Source organism: Coccidioides immitis, assembly GCF_000149335.2.
Source record: "Coccidioides immitis RS genomic scaffold supercont3.2, whole genome shotgun sequence".
Classification (NCBI taxonomy): domain Eukaryota; kingdom Fungi; phylum Ascomycota; class Eurotiomycetes; order Onygenales; family Onygenaceae; genus Coccidioides; species Coccidioides immitis.
This window is the reverse complement of record NW_004504309.1, coordinates 1,010,454-1,038,001: the sequence shown is the minus strand read 5'-3', so window position 1 is coordinate 1,038,001 and position 27,548 is coordinate 1,010,454. Positions and strand designations below refer to the sequence as shown.

The following is a 27,548-nucleotide window of genomic DNA, read 5'->3' as shown; positions in this document are numbered from 1 at the left end:
AAGGTTGTTCTGGTCTGAGGCACAAAACCCTCCCAGCTACTATCTCTGAGCTATATAAACCATCCATAGCCCCTGCATCTTGCTCAATATCTTTGTGCACCTTTGTACTTTTCTACACACTCATTCTTTATTGCTAGTTTGATTATTAGTTAGAGAATATGAAGATCTCTTGTTCATAAAGCTTGCTACTGTTTCTCATTAGAGCTGCCTGTATTAGTACAGGCTCTTTAGTACTATTATTTCTTATGAGCTTAGGCATCCATTAAGACATGCTTCTCTGTTCTTACTACTTGGCCATTACCATCCTTACTATATTGTGATTTTTCATCCTTCTTGTGCTCTCACCATCTTAACCAACTTGCCTACTTTGACAAGGCATCCCATTATACTCCACTTCATTTGGTGACCAAGCTGAGACCTGAAGATGATGATGCAGTGATTTGGTGGCCACCAAGAAAGAAAAACAAATTCTGAGACACATGAAGCAATACACTATTTCAAGATAAGATCTTATAGACTAGGAATACAGTACTAATCAGGTTTTTGTTTAGAAATAAGATTAGGAAGCTTAGATTTGAATGGCTCTTATCTAAAACTTGCCTGATAAATAGGTTTTTTGGAAAGATATTGAATCATTGAGAAATAACAGAACATACTGTGTGACATGATTAAAGATCAAGAAATCAAGAAATCAGGATCAGAATTAACTATGGTTGAAGATACTACAGAATCATATGTGACTATATCACAAGATGAGGACAGGAGAATTGTGGTTCACTCTCACATTTCTATGCCTTTCCCTGGCACAGCAAATGCACCTTGATTTGATGGCAGAGATGCTACCTTGTTTATTGAAAGGTTTTATCAAATGTGCAAGGATCATGAGGTAATTGACCTTAAGAACATTATTGAATGGTTGGCTAGATACTGTATTACATGGATTGGAGAATGGATGAAGACCTTAGAAGACTACAAGAAAGATAATTGGGAAGTATTCTCTAAAGAGATTATTCATGAATTTTGTGATCAGAACATTACTTACAAGATTCACCATCAGAATTATCTTCAAGCAATTACAAAGAAACTGTGTGCTTGAGATAGCAATATTCACATCTATGTTTAAGAATACACTACTATCACCAGTACAGTACAAGCCAATGGAAGACTTGATGAATTCACTAAGATGTCTTGGTTTCTTCAGAGGCTGCCTGAGAAGCTCCAGAATAAGATTATTAACAAAATAAAGCTCAATCTTTCAGATGATATATCATCTATTGATTTTAGAAAGCTTGTTCAAGTGACCATGGATTTGATCAACTAGTATAAAGGAAATAAGAAGATCTTTAAAGAAGATGAAATGAAGCAGAAGAAAATGAAGAAGCTTGGTAAGCAATATTAATTAGCTAACAAACCCTCTACAGTTAAGACTCTAAAGAAAACAGCTAGTTCTGTGAAGACTGAAGAATCTGAATTGAAATTCAAAGCCAAGAGCTCTGAGAGCACTAATATTAAAGCTATAATTAAAAAAATGACCAACAAGTTTATAAATTTGATATTGGTCATGAGAGTACAGTCAAATCAGATACAAGAAAATTCTGATCAGTACTATATGCTGCAGAGAGAAGGATCTCTGAAACCCATATCAAATTATACAACAAATGTGACTACTAATTCTGTAATAGTACAAGAGAACACCCAACTGCAATTAGTTAATTCTTATGTGACTCAAAATGGTTTGCTGATGACAAGCTATCATTCTAGTGGCTGAGAAGGAGCTTGAACTGGAGAAATTTCAACACATTTCTCATGCTTTTACTGTGGAAAACCTGGACACCATCAATCTCAGTATTATAAATACCAATCCAATGTGAATAACAGGTTCTGTTATATTGATGATGAAGGGAACTTGTGCATGGGTTCCTCTGGTCAAAACTATCAAGTTGTCACTTCTAAACCTGAAATATCAAACATGTATATTTTACAGTCTATAGAAGAGAATAAATGGGCAATTTCAGAGTTAACAAGCTTTAAAAAGAAGATCAATCAGTAAGAAGAGACATCTTCAGTAAATTCAACCAGTGTGAAGATCCAAGCAGGATGACTTGCATATCTAATGTCTGATAGAGAATCTGATTCAGATAAGAAATATGAACCACTGGAAGAAAGAACATCAGTCAATGTTGGAACTGTTGGAGAAGCTAAGAACAGTCAAAAAGCTAAGATTGCAACATCTCATACTCAGTATACTGGATAATTTATTACCTACCAGAATAATCAAGCTAGTGTTGATGATGATATCATGGAAGATGTTGAACTGATCAATCAGAAGAAGCCTGAAATTCAGAACAAGACTGTAAAGAAACAAAGATCAAGATATTCTGCAACAGATTGTTTATTCTCTCAGATCTGTGATTCAACAGATGCTAATGAATTAATGGGTCAAATTCTCAATAAGAAGGTTGAAGTGTCAGTCAAGAAGCTTATAGATATATTGCTAAAGCTTTATCAAGTGTTCTTCAGATCAGGTTGAAATAACAGTACTAGCAAAAGCCATGCAAAAATTGGAGTCTCCAAACTGGTTCAGCCTGAGCTAAAGATCAATTCTGATTAACTTACATTGAAGCTTATGGTGAAGTGGGGTATAATGGGATGCCTCATCAAAGTAGGCGAGTTGGTTGAGATGGTGAGAGTGCAAGAAGGATGAAAAATCACAACATAGTAAGAATGGTAATGGCTGAGTAGTAAGAACAGAGAAGCATGTCTTAACAGATGCCTAAGCTTATAAGAAATAATAGTACTAAAGAGCCTGTACTAACACAAGCAGCTTTAATGAGAAACAGTGGCAAGCTTCATGAACAAGAGATCTTCATATTCTCTAACTAATAACCAAACTAGCAATAAAGAATAAGTGTGTAGAAAAGTACAAAGATGCACAAAGGTATTGAGTGAGATGCAGGAGCTATAGATGGTTTATATAGCTCAGAGATAGTAGCTGGGGGAGTTTTGCACCTCAGACCAGAACAATCTTTGTTCTAATATAGTACCAGGATCTCCACTACATTTCCTCCTGGCTTTCAATGTTGGTGTCCCCTGACAACAGGCAACATATGAAACAAAACAAAGACAATTTAGTAAAGAAAATAAGAGGCTAAGAATTAGTAACAATCTGGTAAGAAAAGAGATGGAAAATAAGAATAAAGAGAGTGACAGCAGCAATCTCTAATAGTAATCACCATAATCCTCTTCTTTCACCAAGTTCTTGGGAGGAGGAGAAGGCCAAACTGACACTGGATTAATGTTGTTGTGCACACAATGTCAATAGAATTTGTTACCAAAAGCTTTCTTTTCAATTTGATATATCTTGACAATGGCATTCAAAGCAATTTGTGTGGCCTTTAGGTACCAGTTATTAATGAAGTTCTGAGTCTTCTTCTCTTCTGGTTCAAAGAGGGTATCAAGCTTCTCAATTATTATAGAGTTGTTCCACCTAATTTAGTCTACCAAGGCATTCAATATAGCTTCTAAGTCTTGCAATTGAATAGCAGTAGGGAATTAATATGGAACTGATGCATAACAGTTTAAATGGCTGGAAGGTGATAATGGCCCTGGAACTAGATTTCTATATGTGGCAGAGAGCTGTGACCAGATACCAGCTTTATTAACTTCAAGATGTTCATGGTCCTTCTGGATTGCCATATACCAGAGTAGCATAGTATGCTGGACCTTTTTGCATGGACCATGAGCTCCATGGGGCAGCAGAGGGCTTGTTATTTGGACATTATCAGGTTTGCAAATGATGTCAGTCCATCTAATACCAAATTTTCTTTCATCATCTTTGGTATACATTGTATTCTTAATGCAGTGAACATAGCCATCAGTAAATAAGCCTCATTCTTCAACTAGTTCCTACTAATTCTCTAGATAATTATGCATTTCTGGCAAGATTTCTGTGCAGTCACCAGGCTCTTCTGCCATTAAGGTCAAGAATTCTTGTATCATATTAACACCTCTTCCAGTAGTAATAGCATCTGGAATGTTGATATCAATATGGCAAAATCCAGTTTTATCCTCTGGCTTAGCATACTTGGCATAATATGGATAGAAGATTAATTTTCAAGCATGGTCAGATCTTGTCAGCACATACTATAGATAGTAGACAGGGTCCTGGTGCATGAGTTGTTGGCCAATACTGTAATACATTGTTCTCAACCATTCATAATTGTTGCAACCTCCCATCATTTACTGATAATGATAGTACATATTATATTCATTATTGACCTGAGTGAGTACTGTGGTGGTGGCATCTTGTAACTTATCATTCCACCAGCACATTAGCTGGAGAATAATAATAGATTCAGTAATCTCTCATTCCTTCTGAAGATTGCTGGTAGTGAACTTGTTAACTTCAGTAATCCACACATATCAGTTAAAGTCAAACATTCTCATGTTTGTGACCAGAGGAATAATTGGCTGATGTTTGAATTTGTAAATGTCTAAAGCATCTTCAGCTCTAGCCAGTCTATTTGTCAAACAGAACCAGAGGTAGATGCTGTCATTAGTCTTGACTGAGCTAATGTTACAACAATTTCTATGAATGTGAGTCAAACAGTTAAGAAGCTTCTCTCTATTAAGTGTGTGAGTCTGCAATCTGAGTTTTGAAGCTATTAGTTTTGCATGATCATAGCATAGATAGATATCAGCTTTCTTATCACTAAATGTCTTTCCTAATTACTTCAGAATGTGAATAAACTCCAATTCTGAACACATTTTAATACTCTTTATCTTTTGCAGGAGTTGCTGTTCAAATTCATGGCAACAGCAAGTACCAGAGCATACTGTCATGACAGATTCTTCATACTTGTGTTGAGGTATCTCTTCATCACTTTCAGAAGGAATAACAGACTCATCATCATTATCTAAGTCTTGAAGAATTTGGTGTGCCAACATGACTGTAATTCTTTCACTGTGGTGCTTTGGAGCTTCTGATTGGCTGGATGGATTGGCCAGCATGCTGGTGAATCCAAATGGCAGCTGTGATTGGCTAGTTTCAAATTCACATAATCTAATCAATATTGTGCTATGTATAGAGGCTCTTGACATGTTGTGGCTATGTGGCATAGACATTCCACTCATTGGAACATCTCTTGGCAATCTTGAAGACTGCAGTCCTTCCAGTAGATCTCAGGGGCTGCTTGCAGTGAGAGAACTCCTAGCAATATTCTGAATTGAACATTGGGAGCTAGATGACTGTAGAAGAGCCAACAGCTGTAGAAGACTATAGTTGCCAATGGTAAGGCCCTATCAGTATAGAACATCTCTTGAAGAAAGTTCACATACACAGTCAACTTCTTTGTTAGCTATAGTATAATCATCTGGCAATATAGCTAAGCTCCAGCAATATCCAGCTTCTGTAGCATCTAGTCTTCAGAGCACTGCACTGTTAATATTATTGGCAAACTTATTCCAATTCTTGTAGACATTTAGAGTATGGCAAAGCTTTTGTGCTGTCCACAGGCTCTCCACTTTTAACCATATGGCATTAATCCTGTCAATACCCCATGTAGCAACAAGTCTATTCTTGATCTTTTGCATATCAATACAATATCATTTGACATCCAGGGTAACCTTTCAAGCATCATGGAAATCAGCTTCAAAATTGGCATGTGTAACATGTTGCCAAGCTCTGGATCTTTCAACATATCAATAGAAATGGGCCACTAAGTCAGTAATCACATCAGTCACTCACATCAGTGCATTCATTAGCTCAATCTGTAGGCTGTAGTGATGGTGTGGAGCTTGATTATCAATGTATTCCATAGCTGCTGTTAGGTTATTGAAGAAATGGCCATCCAGGTTGACTCCACTGTCTCTGGTAACAACCAGGTCTTGGTTTTCAGGTGCAGAGGCTAGAGGAGGCAAGTTGCTTCATCCAGCCATTTTGAAGGATATCAGTGATTCAAAAAGAATTGTAAATGTCAGAATAACAAAATAGAAGGCAAGAAGAAGTGTTGAAAATGTTGAATCTGTAAAAAGAATCAAGCTTGAATGTAAAAGACAGCAGAAGCTTCAGGGGAGAAAAATCAGTCTTTAAATATCTTCTGAAAAATTCAGAAAAAGTGAAGGCTTCTGCAAATAACAAAGAAAGAGAAACTTCCCAAATAAGCAAGCAAAAACTTCACTTTGCAGACAAATAAAAGAAACCTTTCAAAAGAGCAAGCAAAAACTTCACTTTTGCAAACAAAATACAACAAATTACACATCTTGTGGAGGTATAACAACAGCAAAGCTCCAGTCATCTAGTATAACAGTTGATAATCACATTTGCTCTATTTCTTCTTGATCATTTTTATTTTTGCTCTCAGTCTCAGCTTGATCATCTCCTCTATCCAAGAAGCTAACATCTGAGGAACTACTAGAGAGAATATTAGACTGGCTTCTTGTGGCATATCTTTGAGAAACATTCTCTATCTCTTCATCTAAATCTGCTGAACTATCACTGAGCTGCTTCATTCCAGATCTCATAAGATACTTCTTTAATCTGCTTCCTGCAATAGATTCTTTGATTTCAGTGCTGTCTAACTCTTCAAGATGATAGAAACCTAGTTCTTGATTAGCAGACTTAACTCTATAGAGTTCTAGCCATTAAAAGTACAGAGTGTTATTTCTAGACATATTCTGTTCTTCTTTGATATTGTGAAGCAAGACAAGGTCTCCAGGTTAAAGAGAGTTGGTCCAAATATTATGGGTATCATCAAAGTATTTCTTATTCTTAGCATATGTTCAGAGCTGATGATATGCTGCTTCCAGAACATTCTCATCTTGTCATTTAATTTGGCATGCACACATCAGAAGAAGGTCTTCAGTTGTTTGAACATTTTACCATGGAATTGTTTGCCAAGTGAAAATCTCAAGTTCAACTGGAAGAACTGCCTCCTGGCCCATTAGCAATCTATAAGAGGAGATACCAGTACTAGCCTTAGTTGTCATTCAATTCACCATCAGAATTACAGGAAGATGTTTAATTCAATCTCTTTCAGTACCATTGGTGGCTTTAGCTAATTCATCAGCTAAAGACTTATGACCAACTTCCACCATATTATTTGCAGAAGAATTATAGAGCAAAATAACAATGTGTTTGATGTTGAATTTCTTCAGTAAGATCTCCACAACATTCTTATTCTCTGGTCCTCCATTCATAACAAATTTGGCAGGCAGGCCTCATCAACAGATGATATTCTCATAAAGAAATTTAATCACAGCTTCAGCTGTTGTCTTCTTCAATGCTCTAGCTTCCACCCATCCAGTAAAGTCACATCTTGTGACAACCAAATAATTTCATTCTCAACAGAAAGACATGTATTTGATATTCATCTCAACTTTCTTCCAACAGATAGGAGCTCAGATAGAATGAAGCTCTTCACTTAATCTTTGCAAATCTCTTTATTGACATTGAGAACAGTGCTTCATATAAGCAGACACATTTTTATATATTTCTGACCACCAGTATCAAGCTTGTAAGGTAGAGTATGTTCCCTCTCACTCTTTATGGCCAAATTTGTCATGCATCATGTGTAAAATTTGTTCACATTGTTCTTTGTTGTCCACAACATATCTTAGAGGCACACCAGATTCCACTCATCTAAATAGTTGATCAGCCTTCACCACATATTTAATTGCTTTCTTTCAGAATCTTGTGTACTCCTTTTCTTCCATGCCCAATGGTTTTGATAGAGTGGTTAGATATTATGCAATTTTCTTCAATTCTTCTGAATATGTGGAGTCCAGTATCCTAAGATCTTCACTATTGAGAGCTTGGCCAGCTAAAACTCTTATAAGATTCATAAAGACAAACAGATCTTCATCTTCTTCAGATTCAGGTTGTTCCCCAGTATCTAGTTCTTGGCAAGATAGTCTGTCAGCAGCTGTGTGTTTCATTCCAGGAACATGTTTAACAGTAAAGTCAAAGAGATGTATTCAAGCTATTCAATTAGTAACTAAAGCTTCTGGAACATCTGTAGCAGTTCTATTAAGTTGGGTGACAAGAGTTTTTGCATCAATTTTCAAGATAAAGAGTACTTTATAGATATGGTGTTAGAATTTCTTGAAGGCTTTCAAAACAGCTCTGCATTCTTGTTTGCCAGCATTATATGTTTTCTCTGAATCATTCCATATTCTGGATTTGTATCATGTAGAATGTCAAGCCCCTCATTGCTCCTGAATAATGCATTCTTCCCATTCTAATCCACTGGCATCAACAGCTACAGTGATAAGCAAAGAATCTTGTCCATAATTGATTGGAAGAATAATAGAAAATGAACATAACTTTTTCTTCAAAAGTATAAAGATATCATTTTGCTCTTCAGTTCATGATCATATAATGTTTTGTCAAAGCAGATAATGTAAAGGTTTGGTTATCCAACTGTAATGCTCTATAAGTATTCAGAAATATCCAGCAAGCTCTAGAAATTCTTGTAATTCTGTAATGCTTGTAGAAGTAGGCCAATTTGCAATTTTAGCCATCTTAGTTTTCTCAGATTGTTGTCTGTCATAGTTGCAGATCCATCCAACAATATTGACTCCAGACATGCAGAATTGAGATTTGGTGCTGGAGATTCTAGCTCCAGAGATTTCAACAAGCCATAGAACATAATCCAGGTTCTGCAGATGGTTATAAACAAATTTTCTTATTTCTGGAAGGACTTCAGTTTCATCTTTAATATGTGATTCCTTTACTTCAAGGTCATCCATAAAGGCTTAAGCAATCTCTGGAAAAACTTCTCATATAATCTTTATTATCCTGCATTGGGCTTGAGCTGGCAAATTCATTGCTCCTTGAACTAAAGTTGTATGGCAAAAGAGCCCAATAGAAATTGCAATGGCTGTCATATTCCTGCTCTCTTCAGCTAATGAAAAATTATTATATCCAGAGAACAAGTCACATAGGCTAGCCATAACAAGTCTGCCAAAGTCTTCAGCATATTCATCAACATTAGAAGGAATAAAAGCATCTTGAATAGTAACTTTGTTGTATATATATGCTGCATCAACTAAACAATATTTGCCTTTCTGTTTCTTTGCAACCAGAAAATAGGGGTTAGTATATGAATCATGGCAAGGCTCCAATGTTTTAGCTTCTAACCTGTTCTGAATGATTTTAATTAGCTTATCATATAGAGCACAAGAAATTCAGTAAGTCTTAGTCTGCCAAGCTTCATGAGGCTCTGTCTTAATAATCTGTGGAGGCAAGTATTCAGAATGAACATCACATAGATCTTTGAATGACCATGCCAACACCCCTTCACATTTATAAAGAACTGATATGAAAAATTTCTTCTCCCAACTTGTTAGTTCAAATCCAATTTTGAGCTTCTCAATTCTCTCATTTGTTAGCCATTCTCCAACAGAAAAAGATGTGATTCTAGACCTAATGTGGTCATCAAATTTACAATTAAATACAACATATTTCTTCTCAGAATAATACTTGTTCAAACAAACATCCATCTAATTATCTAGGCCTTCTGATTTGCTTTCATCAGATTTTCCAGGTGCTAATGGTCTTATCTTATCAGCTTTCTACTTATAAGCAGTACACACTCTCCAGACTTCTGAAGAAGGTGGCCTGATGTCCCAGCCACTATTGAAAATGTCAACTTGATGCAATTTCTTCATGACAAAATCATGATTTTTGTTCAGAGATGCATAAATTGATCAAGCACTTTGTGGAATAGGTTTTTGAATTAAGCTGGAATTAATATTGTGTGTGTAATGTTTGCAGTGAGCTGTAATGCTGTCTGGATTGGGAAGTAGAGGATGGAAAATCCAAACTCCTGATGCAAAATTATTCTTGTCCTCTGATTGGTCCATTTGATTCACCAGTGTGCTGGTCAATTCAATTAGACTTAGCGCGCTTTTGAAGTCACCAATGCTGGTACTGCTGCCAATACTTCTGACTTCTCTATTCTTTTCAACCTCCTGACCTTCAACCTTCTCATCATTAATTCTTATACCCATCATCTTCATCACATTTTCTTCATCCTCATCAGGCCTTGTATCCACGGGCACTCACCTGATTAAATACCTGTTGAATTGTTTAAATGATCACTGTTTAATTTATCAGTTGTATATTTTATGTTGCTTGAGCTTGACTTAAAGTCTTTAAAAACTAGATGACATGTTTGTTCCTTGTTATAAATTTCACAGTTCACTCCTCTGTCATCTGAGGTATTGCATTCCCAACAGACAGCAAATTGTCAAGATCTTTCAAGAATAAGTTGCTGATCCCCTCTCTTGAATATAAGGAAAGGGGTATGGGTAATAATATCTCTGATCTGAACAGGCACTTTGTCACAAAATGTGTAAAAAGAAGTGACTTCTCCTGTTTGAACAACCATGGTCACTTGTGGCTTATTTTTCATTGGCAGATTCAACATTTCAGCATACTTCCAAGACAACAAATTGATTTCTGAACCAGTATCAATCAACACCATTAATTCTTGTTGGTTTATACTGACTGGTGCATATAATGAATGCATCCCATATGCTGTTTTGGATTTTGGTACCATGGGCTTTGATGTAAGTCAACTGGAATTAATCTTTAGCTCAGGCTGAACTGGTTTGGAGACTCCAACCTTTGCATGGCTTTTGCTAGTACTGTTATTCCAACCTGATCTGAAGAATGCTTGATGAAGCTTCAGTAATACACCTATAAGCTTCTTGACTGACACTTTGACCTTCCTATTGAGAATTTGACTCATTAATTCATTGGCACCTGTTGAATTGTGAATCTGAGAGGATAAATGATCTGTTGCAGAATATCTTGATCTTTGTTTCTTCATGGTCTTGTTCTGAATTTCAGGCTTCTTCTGATTGATTGGTTCAATGTCTTTCATGATATTGTCATTAACACTAGCTTGATTATCCCAGTAGGTAATAAATTGTCTAGTATGCTGAGTATGGGGTGTTGCAATCTTAGCTTTTTGACTGTTCTTAGCTTCTTCAACAGTTCCAACATTAACTGATGTTCTTTCTTCCAGTGGTTCATATTCCTTATCTGAATCAGATTCTCCATCAGACATTAGGTATGCAAGTTGTCCTGCTTGGACCTTCACACTGGTTGAATTTGCTGGAGGTGTCTCTTCTTGCTGATTGATCTTCTTTTTAGGGCTTGTTGACTCCAGAATTGCCCATTCATCCTCTCTTATAGACCATATAATATACATGTTTGGTATTCCAGGTTTAGAAGTGACAACTCAATAGTTTTGACCAGGAGAACCCATGCACAAGTTCCCTTCATCATTAATATGACAGAACCCATTATTTGCATCAGATTGGTATTCATAATACTGAGATTGATGGTGTTCAGGTTTTCCACAGTAAAAGTATGAGGGATGTGTTGAAATTTCTTCAGTTTGAGCTTCTTCTCAGCCACTAGAATGATAGCTTGTCATTGGTGAACCATTTCAAGCCACATAAGAATTGACTAATTGTGATTGGATGTTCTCTTGTACTATTGCAGAATTAGTAGTCACATTTGTTGTATAATTTGGTATGGGTTTTGGAGGCTCTTCTCTCTGCAGCATATAGTACTGATCAGAATTCTCTTGTATCTGATTTGACTGTACTCTTATGGCCAATGCCAAATTTGTAAACTCATTGGTCATCTTTTTAATTGCAGCTTCAATATTAGTGCTCTCAGAGCTCTTGGCTTTGGATTTCAATTCAGATTCTTCAGTCTTTACAGAACTAGCTGTTTTCTTTGGAGCCTTAACTGTAGGAGGTTTGTTAGCTAATTGATATCACTCATCAAGCTTCTTCATTTTCTTCTGCTTCATTTCATCTTCTTTAAAGATCTTCTTATTCCCTTCATACTGGTTAATCAAATCCATGGTCACTCAAACAACCTTTCTAAAATTAATAGGTGACATATCATCTGAAAGATTGAGCTTTGCCTTGTCAATAATCTTATTCCAGAGCTTCTTGGGCAGCCTCTGAAGGAATCAAGACATCTTAATGAATTCATCAAGCCTTCCATTGGCTTGTACTGTACTGGCAATAGTAGTGTATTCTCAAACATAGATGTGAATGTTACTATCCCAAGCATGTGGTTTCTTTGTAATTGCTTGAAGATAATTCTGATGGTGAATCTTGTAAGTAATGTTCTGATCATGAAATTCATGAATAATCTCTTTAGAGAATACTTCTCAATTATCTTCCTTGTAGTCTTCTAAGGTCTTCATCCATTCTCTAATCCATGTAACACAGTACCTAGCCAACTATTCAATAATGTTCTTAGAGTCAATTACTCTATAATTCTTGCACATTTGATAAAACCTTTCAATAAACAAGATAGCATCTCTGCCATCAAACCAAGATGCATTTGCTGTGCCAGGAGAAGATATAGGAATGTGGGAGTGAACCACAATTCTCCTGTCCTCACCTTGTGACATAGTCACATATGATTCTGTAGTACCTTCAACCATAGTTGATTCTGATTCTGATTTCTTGATTTCTTGATCTTTAGTCATGTCACACAGTATGTTCTGTTGTTTCTTAATGATTCAATATCTTTCCAAAAAACCTATTTATTGGGCAAGCTTTAGATAAGAGCCATTCAAATCTAAGCTCCCTAATCTTATTCCTAAACAAAAACCTGATTAGTACTGTATTCCTAGTCCATAAGATCTTATCTTGAAATAGTGTATTGCTTCATGTGTCTCAGAATTTGTTTTTCTTTCTTGGCAGCCACCAAATCACCACATCATCATCTTCAGGTCTCAGCTTGGTCATCAAATGAAGTGGGGTACAATGGGATGTCTTGTCAAAGTAGGCAAGTTGGTTGAGATGGTGAGAGTGCAAGAAGGATGAAAAATCACAACATAGTAAGGATGGTAATGGCTGAGTAGTAAGAGCAGAGAAGCATGCCTTAACAGACACCTAAGCTCATAAGAAATAATAGTACTAAAGAGCCTGTACTAACACAGGTAGGCTGGTATTCGGGACTGGAACAGGATTCCATTTCCCATTGAACCTGGTCCCTGTCCTGAATTTAGAAACAGCCAGGATCCCAAATATGAAATCTCAGTCCCATGTCCCATCCCACTCAAGAGCTTGAGGTTCTGTTCCCATTCCTATTCCAGAAATTATTTCCTGGTCCCATCCTCAAATAGAAAATTATGTCCCACATTCCATTCCAGCAGAGATGGTAGACTCCCATTTTCCATCCTGGCTGGGTCCATAGTGGGACCAGGATGGGACCAGAATTCCTGGTCCCATCATGTCAAATTCATAGGAAAGAGTCAAACTGATCAAATTTTGTGTGGACTGTTACCAAATTTCATTACTTTTTTGATGAAGGCGGAACCCATAGAAAAATCAATTTGATTGTTAAAAGAAACAAAGTATTAAAACTAACTAATAGCTGAAGCCAGTAAACAAACAGAAACTGCCTAAATAACAAGTTAATCATCATCATCATCATCTTCATTATCATTATTATTCTTCTTCTCTCTCTTCTTCTCCTTCTTCTCCTCCTCCTTCTGCTTCTCCAGAACCAGCTTTGTGAACTGGACAGAGGCTCTAATACCCACCATTTGACAGGCAGAGATCCTGACAGCACCAAGAGAAGGCAGGGAGATGGCAGCAGTAGTTGGCAGGGTAGAAGCAGCACACAGGCAGCAGGTAGTGGCAGCAGGGGCAGGGTGATCAGGCACATCAATCAGGCTGAAATAGTTTGACCTGATTTTGGCACTAATACCAAGAACAAGCTTCATATCATTGGCATTGACTGTAATGTGCTTACAGTGCACCATTGTCATAACAGAGCCTATATTACTCAGTATAATTGTTGATGCCATTACTAAGAATGACTTACACTCAAATAGAGCACACAAGATTACTTCAGCTGTCTTCTGAAGTGACTCAATGACAGTACATTGCCAGTAATATTCATGTTCTTGATGACAGGACAAAGTAATTTCCTGAACCAATTACTGGAACAGGGCCACTGGCAAGATTAGCTCAGTAGAGCTCTGGAAGTGGCAGATTTTCTTAATGGCACCTATTTTCACCAATTAGCATCAAGACTGTTACCAAAAATTGTTACTTTTTGACATATGAGTGCTGGCCTTTCAATTTTGAACAGGGGGGTGGAGGCAGGGATTCTCCTGATCAAAGTTGGCCAGGTCAATATCTTTATTAGCTTTATGCCAATTGCTCTTCTTTAGGGCCCATTCTTTTAATACAGTCTTGTGCCACTTCTCTCCAGCTGTGTGAAATGGACATGCACAGAGAAAACTAACATCTTGTCAGTAAACAATGTGCACCAGAGCAGTATTCTGCAAGCACTCATTTCTTAACACAACTCATTTTGTCGCAGTATATGTTTGTTGTACATGCAGATGTTGAAGTGCAGTAAATAAAAAGGTGGTGGAGGGAGAAGAAGAAGAAGAGGGGAATCATCAATATTAGTTCTGAAGAGAAAGAAGAAGAAGAGGAAGAGAAAGAGAAGAGAAGAGAGACTGACCTGATATTATTATTCTGTAGCCAGCATAGCAACAATGCATTGATCTTGCCCATAGCAACATGTCTGTAGAATGTAAATAATGTGTATAGTAACCATTCTACAGTACTTGATCAATACACTCTATAATCCCATTATCCTGTAGCCAGCATAGCAACAATGTGTTGAGCTTGCCCATAGCAATATGCCTGTAGAATGTAAATAATGTGTATAGTAATCATTCTATGCAAGTACTTGATCAATATACTCTATAATCTCATTATTCTGTAGCCAGCAATTCAACTCATTGCATATAATTGTGAAGATGGGGCCAAAATAATATTCAATAAGAGAGAAGACCCATGTGGCATGGGAGCACTGTCAGGTCTTGAAAGGCCATCAAAAAGACATATTCAAGACAGGAGAGACAGATTACAAGGCATGTCATGACATGCTGAAGAGAATCCAAGCAAAACATAAGTGGTATGCACTCTCAGTAGTTTGTGTTGAATCATATTAACATCCATTGCAGACAGAATAGTAGTGAGAAGGATTACAAGACAATTGAAGATAAAGCCATTGAAGAGTTGATGGCCAAGCAATTTGTCAAGAATAAGTCAAAGAAGTACCATGAGCACCAGCTCATGGTCTCTCAGTAAAAGAAGAGGGAGAAAGAGAAGAAGCATTGCTGAGAAGAGGCTACAGAGGCTGAGAATGAAGCTTGACAGAAAAAGAAGGTAGAATCCAAAAGTAACAAAATTTGGTAACAGTTCTGACATATTTAGGCCAAAACAAGCCAGGCACAGCATCCTATTGCTGCACATAGAGAGGCCTGATTCTGCCAAATGATAGCCAGGCTTGAGGCCAAGATCATGGCCCATAATCATGATTGTCTTGCTGTGGTTGGTGTGTCAAGAGAGGGGGTTGAGAAGAAGATGAGAGGATTCCTGAACCAATTACAGGGTCTGAGTGAAGACAACAACAGCTCACCTGCCCAAGAGAAGATGAAGGAAGATGATTTTGAGATTGTAGTGTTCTCTGATGAGAATGATGAGGAGGACAATGAGACAGAGGATGATTGGATTATTGATATCTAGAGAAGGAAGTTAGGTTTTTAGTTCTTTTTTCATATTAATTTGAGAATGGGGTACTATTAAATTGACAAAATGTTTTATTTTCCTGAAGAAGAATGTTCCATTTTGTAGAAGAAGAAGATTTTGTAGTTGGTTGCTGTACTTACAGAGTAAAATGAGACTAACTATCTAGAGATTGTCAAATTTTGTGTGGGCTCTAACCACATTTTGTTACTTTTTTGACTAAGACAGAACTTAGAGAAAAATCAATTTGATTGTGAAAAAAAAAAAAAAAAAAAGAAAAATCTAATGGCTGAAGCCAGCAAACAAGCAAAATCTACAGAGATTTCTTCAGAATTGATCATAGTTCAACATGAAAAAAAACAATTTGTATTGTGGAAGGAGCTGCATCATAAGTTGTTTATTACTTGATGGTTGACTACTGAAGCTGCTCAGTTGATTAATGATAAGAAGCATGGTGACCCCAACTGAAAGGCAAAGCAACACCATTCTGATTTTTGGTCAAAATTTGATCAGGTGGCAGAGCATTCTAAGAGCACTTCAGAAGTGATTTGCAAGCATTGCCAAACCTTTCTCAGTTATTCAAGCTTTTCTTGAAATGATACAAGTGGTCTGAAGAAGCATTTAACAAGCAAAGATTGTACAAAAACTGATGATGGACAGAATAACACTCTGGTTAACATGATGGTAGATCATGGATTCTAATTTCCCAAATGTAATGAATTTTAGTAATGGTCCTGGTGTCTTAGCAACAGTTTCTGAAGCATTCTTGAACAGATTCAGATCTGCCTGTTCCTGAATATAATTGAGACAATTTCCTCCAGCAGCTTGTGCAAACATTAATATTCTTGAATCTCTCATTTTGTGCTATTGAGAATCCAGCATTCTGCACATTAATAATCATACTCAATTCTGCAATGGCTTTACAGATACCCACATGAGGAACATTATATCAGGTCATGAATGATATGTACAATCAGCTATTCTGAAATCTTCTCTTTAACCATGACCCAATAATCAAGGTATCTCTGGCAGTGGATAATTGGACAAGTCCCAATAATCTTGCCTTTATGGCAATTAATAATTATTACATTACAAAGAATTGGGAGTACTGTAAGCATTTACTGGATTTTAAAAGTTTAGAGAGTGCTTATACTGGCAAGAATATGGCAGAAATTCTCCAATAATCACTAGCAGCATGAAGACTTGAGAGCAATCTTCTTGCAATTACAAGTAACAATGCATCAAATAATGATACCATGCAAGCACATCTTACACATCAGTTAAGGCCAGCATTGCAGCAGTTGAACAAGACAACTGATTGGAATGCAGAGAATGGAACAATACTCTGTCTTGCTTATATAATTTAACTTGTGGTTCAAGAGCTGGTTTGCAATCTCAAGATTCAGCCAGACAATAATACTCTACCCACTATCTTTGATAAGAGCTCAATTACTGATGATCTAGCATCAACAGACACATTTACAAATACTCTTAGAAAGATAACAAAATTTGATAATGGTCTTGATATACTTGAGTTGATTTACTAATCTTTGCTTGATAATAGATTCATCTTGTTGTCAATGCAATCAATATCTCCCCCCAACTTGCTGCATGTTTCTGAGAATATCAACAAGAGAACCAGCACAAGATGATCCAAGATGTTCACACAAGATAGAATTCCATCTATAAGATGTGTGTTTGTGCCTTGTTGCTTTGACAAGCTGTGAACTCATGAATCCAGAACTTATCATCAAAATACTAAAGACTTTGCTTATTGGATCATGACTGGAAGCAGCTAGAGTATATGATTGAACTGTTGCAGTCATTCAGTTAATTTACCAAGATACTGTCCAAAACAACAGACTCAACAATTTATCTGGTATGGGCAACATACAATTATCTTTTCCAGCATTTAGAAAGAGAGAAGGACAAGACTCAACAGTTGATAACAAGAGAGAACATTCAAGAAGCTATTAAAGCTGCCAACTTGAAATTCCAGAAATACTATAGTGATACTGAGCATCTAAAGAGTGAGCTGCTAGCTGTAGCTGCTGCCCTCCATCCATCATGCCACATGAGAGCATATGATTCAGAGGATTGGACCAGTGATGAGTGTGAAACATATCAACAATATATTTTGAGGTTTTACAAAAAGTATTATGAGAAATATGAACAGCCAAGAGAAGTAATACTTGATGTGAATGATGTATGTTTGTTATAAGTATTATTCTGATTTCTTCTCTGCTAACTTCTCTAGAATATTGAGCAAATGATTTTTGAGAGACCCTATCAAAGACAAGCAAATTTCCAAAATGAAATGGAGTGATATTTAAATAACAAGAATTTGACATCATCTTGAGCTCCAATTCTGAAACAGTGGAGAATGCTAGAGCCTGATTTTCCAACTGTTACTCAGATGGCAAAAGACATTCTGGCTATATCTTTGACAGAAGTTAGAGTAGAATGGATTTTCAATGTTGCTTGGGATACATGTCATTATCAATAATTGCAGCTCCATGCATCTACAATCAAGAAGATCATGCTGCTTAAACATGGAGATAAGATGCATATGCTAGATGAAGCACTCATATCATATGAGAAGTTGGTCAAGAAAGTCATTCAAGATAATCAAGATGATCAAGATACCCCAGAGATTGTACAGGAAGAGATTGCAAGCCTGCTAAATCCACTACTTAATTCAGATGAGAAACAGGAAATATATCAACATTATCAATAGATAGACTCAAGTAGCTAATAGCTTGCAATATGATCCAATTATGCAAAGAGCATTACCAAATTTCAGTACTTTTCTGAAGTTGAATAAATTGATAAAATTATGTTAGGACCATTACCAAATTTTGTTACTTTTTGACAACACAAATGGGACTGGAGTTCCTGGTCCCATCCTACACTTTACTGGTCCCATCTCATATACAATATTGAAATCCTGGTCCTATCCCATTTTGTCATGTCAGGTCCCGGGCCCATCCTACTAGCTAGATTTTGATCCTGGTCCCAATCCCATCCCAATCCCAGTTCCCACGGAACTGTCCCAATATGCTGTTAAACAACCCAGTCCCATCCCATTAAGCTGAGCTTCAACCTGATCCTGTCCTCGGGACAGGAATTGGGACAGGAATCTGGGACTGGGACGGGAAATTCTGGAACTGGATACCACTCTAAACACAGGCAGCTCTAATGAGAAACAGTGGCAAGCTTCATGAACAAGAGATCTTCATATTCTCTAACTAATAACCAAACTAGCAATAAAAAATGAGTGTGTAGAAAAGTACAAAGGTGCACAAAGGTATTGAGCAAGATGCAAAGGCTATGGGTGATTTATATAGCTCAGAGATAGTAGCTGGGGGGGTTTTGTGCCTCAGACCGGAACAACCTTTGTCCTAATATGGTACTGGAATCCCACTACAATGGTACCAAAATCCAAAACAGCATATGGAATGTATTTGTTATATGTGCCAGTCACTATAAACCAACAAGAATTAATGACATTGATTGATACTGGTTCAGAAATCAATTTGTTGTCTTGAAAGTATGCTGAAATGTTAAATCTGCTGATGGAAAATAAGCTGTAAGTGACTATAATTGTTCAAATGAGAGAAGTTACTTCTTTTTACACATTTTGTGATGAAGTGCCTGTTCAGATCAGAGATATTATTACTTATACCTCTTTTCTTATATTTGAGGGAGGAGATCAGCAACTTATTCTTGGAAGATCTTGACAATTTGCTGTCTGTTGGGGATGCAACACTTCAGATGACAGAGAAGTGAACTGTAAAATTTATAACAAGAAATGAATGTATTGTCTAGTTTTTGAAGACTTTAAGCCAAGCTCAAGCAATATGAGATATGCAACTGATAAATTGAACAGTAATCATTTAAATAATTCAACAGGTATTTAATCAGGCAGATGCCTGTGAATACAAGGCCTGAAGAGAATGAAGAAAATGTGATAAAGATGATGGATATAAGAATTAATGATGAGAAGATTGAAGATCAGAAGATTGAAAAGAATAGAGAAGTTGAGAGCATTGGCAGCAGTACTGGCATTGGTGACTATAGTGATAAGGAGAAATATAGTTCCAGTGATGGTGAATCCAAACGCATGCTAAGCCTAATTGAATTGACCAGCACACTGGTGAATCAAATGGATCAATCAGAGAACAAGAATAATTTTATATCAGAAGTTTGGATTTTCTGTCCTCCACTTCCTGATTCAGACAGCATTATGGCTCACTGCAAATATTATACACATGATATTAATTCCAGCTTAATTCAAAAACCTATTTCACAAAGTGCTCAATCAATTTACAGATCTCTGAACAAAAATCATGATTTTGTCATGAAGAAATTGTGTCAAGTTGACATTTTCAATAGTGGCTGAGACATTAGACTATCTTCTTCAGAAGCCTGGAGAGTGTGCACTGCTTATAAGTGAAAAGCTGATAAGATAAGATCATTAGCATCTGGAAAATCTGATGGAAGCAAACTGGAAGGCCTAGATAATTGAATGAATGTTTGTTTGGATAAGTATTTTTCTGAGAAGAAACACATCATATTTAATTGTAAATTTGATAACTATATTAGATCTAGAATTGCATCTTTTCCTGTTGGAGAACAGCTAACAAATGAGAGAATTAAGAAGCTCAAAATTGGATTTGAACTAACAAGTTAGAAGAAGGAATTTTTCATATCAGTTCTTTATAAATGTGAAGAGACATTGATGTAATCATTCAAAGATCTATATGACATTCATTCTGAATGCTTGCCTCTGCAGGTTATTAAGACAGTATCTCATGAAGCTTGGCAGACTAAGACTTACCAAATTTCTCATGCTCTACATGATAAGCTAATTAAAATCATTCAGAACAGGTTAGAAGCTAAAACATTAAAGCCTTGCCATGATTCATATATCAACCTCTATTTTCTGATTGCAAAGAAACAGAAAGGCAAATATTGTTTAGTTAACACAGCACATATGTACAACAAAGTTACTATTTGAGATGCTTTTATTTCTTCTAATATTAATGAATACACTGAAGACTTCAGCAGACTTGTTATAGCTAGCCTATATGACTTGTTCTCTGAATATGATAATTTTTCATTAGCTGAAGAGAGCAGAAATATGACAGCCATTATAATCTCTATTGGGCTCTTTTACCATACAACTTTAGTCCAAGAGGTAATGAATTTGTCAGCTCAAGCCCAATGTGGGATAATGAAGATTATACAAGAAGTTTTTCCAGAGATTGCTTGAGTCTTTATGAATGATCTTGAAGTAAAGAGATCATATGTTAAAGATGAAACTGAAGTTCTTTCAGAAATAAGAAGATTTATTTATGACCATCTGCAGAATCTGGACTATATTCTATGGCTTGTTAAAATCTCTGGAGCTAGAATCTCCAGCATCAAATCTCAATTCTGCATGTCTAGAGTCAATGTTGTTGGATGGATCTGTAACTATAATAAATGATGATCTGAGAAAACTAAGGTGGCTAAAATTACAAATTGACCTACTTCTACAAGTGTTACAGAATTATAAGAATTTCTAGAACTTGCTGGATATTTCTGAATACTTACAGAGTATTACAGTTGAATAACCAAACCTTTATATTATCTGCTTTAATGAAATATTATATGATCATGAACTGAAAAGCAAAATGACATCTTTATGCTTTTGAAGAAAAAGTTATATTCATTCTCTATTGTTCTTTCAATCAATTATGGACAAGATCCTTTGCTTATCACTGTAACTGTTAATGCCAGTGGATTAGAATGGGGAGAATGCATTATTCAGAAGCAATAAGAGGCTCAACATTCCACATGATATAAATCCAGAGTATGGAATAATTCAGAGAAAACATATAATGCTGGCAAATAAGAATGCAGAGCTGTTTTGAAAGTCTTCAAGAAATTCCAACACTATATCTATAGAGTACTCTTTACCTTGGAAATTGATGCAAAAACTCTTGTCACCCAACTTAATAGAACTGCTACAGATGTTCCAGAAGCTTTGATTACTAATTGAATAGCTTGAATATGTCTCTTTGATTTTACTGTTAAACATATTCCTGAAATGAAACACACAGCTGCTGATAGACTGTCTTGCTGAGAACTAGATACTGGAGAACAACCTGAATCTGAAGAAGATGAAGATCTGTTTGCCTTTATGAATTCTATAAGAGTTTTAGCTGGCCAAGCTCTCAATAGTGAAGACCTTAGGATACTGGACTTCATATATTCAGAAGAATTGGAGAAAATTGCATGGTATCTAACCACTCTATCAAAATTATTGGGCATGGAAGGAAAGAAGTACATGAGATTCTGAAAGAAAGCAATTAAATATATGGTGGAGGCTGATCAACTATTTAGATGAGCAGAATCTGATGTGTCTCTAAGATGTGTTGTGGACAACAAAGAACAATATAAACAAATTTTACATATGATGCATGATAAATTTGACTATAAAGAGTGAGAGAGAACATACTCTATCTTACAAGCTTGATACTGGTGGTCAGAGATGTATAAAGACATGTCTGCTTATATAAAGTACTGTTCTCAATGTCAACAAAGAGATTCATAAAGATTAAGTGAAGAGCTTCATTCTATCTGGGCTTCTATCTGTTGAAAGAAAGTTGAGATAGATATCAAACATATGCCTTTCTGTTGAGAATGAAATTATTTGGTTGTTGCAAGATGTAACTTCACTGAATGAGTGGAAGCTAGAGCATTAAAGAAGGCAACAGCTGAAGCTGTGGCCAAATTTCTTTATGAGAATATCATCTATTAATGGGGCCTGCCTGCCAAATTTGTTATGAATGGAGAATCAGAGAATAAGAATGTTATGGAGACCTTACTGAAGAAATTCAACATCAAATGCATTATTATTTCACCCTATAATTCTTCTGCAAATGATATGGTAGAAGTTGGTTATAAGTCTTTGACTGATGAATTAGCTAAAGTCACCAATAGTACTGGAAGAAATTGAATTAAATATCTTTCTGTAATTCTGATGGCAGATTGAATAATGACTAAGGCTAGTACTGGTATCTTCTCTTATAGATTACTAATAGGCCAGAAGACAGTTCTTTCAGTTAAACTTGAGATTCTCACTTGACAAACAATTTCATAATGAAATGTTCAAACAACTGAAGATCTTCTTCTGATGTATGCACACTAAATTAAATGATGAGATGAGGATGTTCTGGAAGCAGTACATCATCAGCTCTGAATATACACTAAGAATAAGAAATACTTTAATGATACTCATAATATTTGGATCAACTCTCTTCAATTCAGAGATCTTGTCTTGCTTCACAATACCAAAGAAGAACAGAATATGTCTAGAAACAACATCCTGTACTTTTAATGGCTAGAATCCAATAGAGTTAAGTCTGCCAATCAAGAACTAGGTTCCTATCATCTTGAAGAATTAGATGGCACTGAAATCAAAGAATCTATTGCAGGAGGCAGATTAAAGAAGTATCTTATAAGATCTGGAATGGAGCAGCTCAGTAATAGTCCAGCAGATTCAGATGAAGAGATGGAGAATGTTTCTCAAAAATATGCCACAAGAAGCCAGTCTAATATTCTCTCTAGCAGTTCCTCAGATGTTAGCTTCTTGGATAGAGAGGATGACCAAGATCAGAGTAAGAGCAAAAATGAAAATAATCAAGAAGAAATGAAGCAAACACAATTACTAACTGTTATACCAGATGACTGGAGCTTTGCTGTTGTTATATCTTCACAAGATGTTTAATTTGTTGTGTTTTGTTTGCAAAAGTGAAGTTTTTGCTTGCTCTTTTGGAAGATTTCTTTTATTTGCCTGCAAAGTGAAGTTTTTGCTTGCTCTTTTGAAAGATTTCTTTTATTTGCCTGCAAAGTAAAGTTTTTGCTTGCTTATTTGGGAAGTTTCTCTTTCTTTATTATTTGCAGAAGCCTTCACTTTTTCTGAATTTTTCAGAAGATATTTAAAAACTGATTTTTCTTTCCTGAAGCTTCTACTATCTTTTACATTCAAGCTTGATTCTTTTCACAGATTTAACATTTTCAACACTTCTTCTTGTCTTCTATTTTGTTATTCTGACATTTGCAATTCTTTTTGAATCACCAATATTCTTCAAAATGGCTGGACAAAGCAACTTGCCTCCTCTAGCCCCTGCACCTGCAAACCAAGGTCTGGTCATTATCAGAGACAGTAGAGTCAACCTGAATGGCCATTTCTTCAATAATCTAACAGTAGCTATGAAATACATTGATAATCAAGCTTTGCACTGTTGCTACAGCCTACAGATTGAGCTAATGAATACACTGATGCAAGTGACTGATGTGGTTACTGACTTAGTGGCCCATTTCTATTAATATGTTGAAAGATTCAGAGCTTGGCAACATGTTACACATGCCAATTTTGAAGCTGATTTCCATGATGCTTGAAAGATTACCCTGAATATTGAATGATGTTGCATTGATATACAAAAGATCAAGAATAGACTTGTCACTACATGAGATATTAACAGGATTGATGCTATATAATTAAAAGTAGAGAGCCTGTAGGTAGCACAAAAGCTTTGCCATACTTTAAATATCTACAAGAATTGGGATAAGTTCACCAATAATATTAACAGCACAGTGCTCTGAAGACTAGATGCTATAGAGGCTGGATATTGCTGAAGCTTAGCTATATTGTCAGGTGATTATACTACAGCTGACAAAGAAGTTAACTGTATATGTGAACTTTCTTCAAGAGATGCTCTATGCTGATGAAGTCTTATCATTAACAACTACAGTCTTCTACAGCTGTTGGCTCTTCCACAGTCATCTAGCTTCTAATGTTCAATTCAGAATATTGCTAGAAGTTCTCCCACTGCAAGCAGCTCTCAAGATCTACTGGAAGAACTGCAGTCTCCAAGATTATCAAGAGATATTCCAATGAGTGAAATGTCTATGCCATATAGCTGCAATGTGTTGGGAGCCTCTATATATAGCATAATGTTAATTAGATCACATGGATTTGAAACTGGCCAATTACAGCCATCATTTGGATTCACCAGCATGCTGGCTAATTCATCCAGTCAATCAGAAGCTCTGAAGTGCTGCAGTGAAAGAATTACAGTCATGTTGGTACACTAAACTCTTCAAGACTTAGACAATAATAATAAGTCTGTTATTTCTTCTGAAAGTGATGAAGAGATATCTCAACATGAGTGTGAAGAATCTATCATGGCAGTATGCTCTGATACTTGTTATTGTCATAGATTTGAACAGTAACTCCTGTAAAAGATAAAAAGTATTAAAATGTGTTCAGAATTGGAGCTTATTCACATTCTGGAGCAATTAGAAAAGGCATTTAGTGATAAGAAAGCTGATATCTATTTATGCTATGATCATGCAAAACTAATAGCTTCAAAACTCAGATTGCAGACTCACATACTTAATAGAGAGAAGCTTCTCAATTGTTTGACTCACATTCATAGAAATTGTCACAACATTAACTCAGTCAAGACTAATGACAGTACCTATCTCTGGTTCTGTTTGGCAAATAGACTAGCTAGAGCTGAAGATGCTTTAGGCATTTATAAATTCAAACATCAGTTAATTATCTCTCTGGTCACAAACATGAGAATGTTTGACTCTAACTGATATGTGTGAATTACTGAAGTTAACAAGTTCATCACCAGCAATCTTTAAAAGAAATGGAAGACTACTGAATCTGTTATTATTCTCTAGCTAATGTGCTGGTGAAATGATAAGTTACAAGACACTACCACTACAGTACTCACTTGAGTCAATAGTGAATATAATATGTATTATCATCATCAGTAAATAATGGGAGATTGTGACAATTATAGATAGTTGAGAACAATGTATTATAGTATCAGCCAACAACTCATGCACCAGAACTCTGTATACTATCTATAATATGTGCTGACAAGACCCAATCACACTTGAAAATTAATCTCCTATCCATATTATGTCAAGTATGCTAAGCCAGGGGATAAAACTAGATTTTACCATATTAATGTCAATGTTTCAGATGCTATTACTACTGGAAGAGATGTTAACATAATACAAGAATTCTTGACCTTAATGGCAGAAGAGTCCAGCAACTGCATAGAAATCTTGTCAGAAATGCATAACCATCTAGAGAATTAGTAGAAACTAGTTGAAGAATGAGACTTATTTACTGATAGCTATATTCACCACATTAAGAATACAATGTATACCAAAGATGATGAAAGAAAATTTGATATTAGATGGACTGACATCATTTGCAAATCTGGTAATATTCAAATTACAAGCCCTCTGCTGCTTTATAGAGCTCATGGTCCATGCAAAAAGGTTCAGTATACTATACTACTCTGATATGTGGCAATCCAGAAGGACCATAAACATCTTAAAGTCAATAAAGCTAGTATCTGGTTACAGCTCTCTGCTGCATATAGAGATCTAGTTCCAGGGCCATCATCATCTTCCAGCCATTCAAACTGTTATGCATCAGTTCCATATTAATTCTCTACTGCTATTCAATTGCAAGGCTTAGGAGCTATATTGGATGTCTTGATAGACTGAATTAGATGGGACAACTCTATAATAATTAAGAAGCTTGATACTCTCTTTGGACCAGAAAAGAAGAAGGCTCAGAACTTCATTAATAACTGGTGTCTAAAGGCCACACAAATTGCTTTAGATGCCATTATCAAGACATACCAAATTGAAAAGAAAGCTTTTGATAACAAATTATATTGACATTGTATGCACAATAACATTGATCCAGTATCAGTTTGGCCTTCTCCTTCTTCTGAGAACTTGATGAAAGAAGAGAATTATGATAATCACTATTAGAAATTACTGCTATCACTCTCTTTATTCTTATTTCCTATCTTTTTTCTTACCAGATTGTTACTAATTCTTAGTCTTTTATTTTCTTTACTAAATTGTCTTTATTTTGTTTCATATGTTGCCTGTTGTCAGAGGACACTAACATTAAAAGTCAGAAGAAAATGTAGTGAGGATTCCAGTATCATATTAGAACAAAGATTGTTCCAGTCTGAGGCACAAAACTCCCCCAGCTACTATCTCTGAGCTATATAAATCATCTATAGCTCCTGCATCTTGCTCAATATCTTCACACATCTTTATACTTTTCTACACACTCATTCTTTATTGCTAGTTTGGTTATTAGTTAGAGAATATGAAGATCTCTTGTTCATGAAGCTTGCTACTGTTTCTTATTAGAGCTGCCTGTATTAGTACAGGCTCTTTAGTACTATTATTTCTTATGAGCTTAGGTATCCATTAAGGCATGCTTCTCTGTTCTTACTACTCAGCCATTACCATTCTTACTATGTTGTGATTTTTCATTCTTCTTGCACTCTCACCATCTCAACCAACTTGCCTACTTTGATGAGGCATCCCATCATACCCCACTTTACCAGCTAGCTGTAAAGTCATGAAATTACTTGATTTACAAAGCACATGGCTTTTCAAACTACTAATTATGCATTTCTTTTTGCAAAAGCTCCAACTTTGATACAGCAGTAATTGGGCATATTAATATATGCTTGATGAAGGTTCAACTCCAATCTGATTGTTTCAAAAGCTGACCTTTACATTCAATAAAGATGTGCATTACACTACATTGAAACTTAATGATCTGGTTAAGTATACTTGTGCATTGGGCACCAAGATCAGGCAAATAAGGTGCATATTCACCTATAACCAGGGCAGCTGCTGGAGAGTTTTTTTTGCCATATTCTCTGCTTATGAAATTCAGCATGAGAGGGTACTGGATTTGCTGATTTTGCAGGTGAATTGGGATGAGATTCATATAATTAATCTACCTGCAATCTGCAAATCAAGCCTTTACACAATACCTGTTAGTAAAGATTCTGAAAGACTTGAACTGGATTCTGCTCTGCTAACTATCTTTCTCAACT

At 36.0% G+C, this 27,548-nt stretch overlaps 4 protein-coding genes across 4 annotated transcripts; 2 read left to right on the top strand and 2 right to left on the bottom strand.

Annotated features, from left to right (window-relative positions):
• Positions 1-1,357: 1,357 nt before the first annotated feature.
• CIMG_12997 (uncharacterized protein) lies at positions 1,358-2,530 on the top strand (the record flags this gene model as incomplete). The annotated part of the gene is made up of 7 exons (XM_004445236.1): positions 1,358-1,385; positions 1,443-1,602; positions 1,683-1,708; positions 1,762-1,845; positions 1,992-2,046; positions 2,125-2,241; positions 2,284-2,530. 7 exons carry the CDS (start codon positions 1,358-1,360, stop codon positions 2,528-2,530), a joined length of 717 nt encoding a protein of 238 aa, XP_004445293.1.
• Positions 2,531-10,577: 8,047 nt separating this feature from the next.
• Positions 10,578-11,219, bottom strand: CIMG_12996 (uncharacterized protein; the record flags this gene model as incomplete). Its single annotated transcript, XM_001241949.1, has 1 exon — positions 10,578-11,219. The coding sequence occupies one exon, from the start codon at positions 11,217-11,219 to the stop codon at positions 10,578-10,580; it is 642 nt and encodes a 213-aa protein (XP_001241950.1).
• Positions 11,220-13,457: 2,238 nt separating this feature from the next.
• CIMG_12995 (uncharacterized protein) lies at positions 13,458-13,808 on the bottom strand (the record flags this gene model as incomplete). Its single annotated transcript, XM_001241947.1, has 1 exon — positions 13,458-13,808. One exon carries the CDS (start codon positions 13,806-13,808, stop codon positions 13,458-13,460), a length of 351 nt encoding a protein of 116 aa, XP_001241948.1.
• An 8,997-nt stretch (positions 13,809-22,805) lies between these two features.
• Positions 22,806-23,371, top strand: CIMG_12994 (uncharacterized protein; the record flags this gene model as incomplete). Its single annotated transcript, XM_001241942.2, has 2 exons — positions 22,806-22,825; positions 22,999-23,371. 2 exons carry the CDS (start codon positions 22,806-22,808, stop codon positions 23,369-23,371), a joined length of 393 nt encoding a protein of 130 aa, XP_001241943.2.
• Between the last annotated feature and the right edge of the window lie 4,177 nt (positions 23,372-27,548).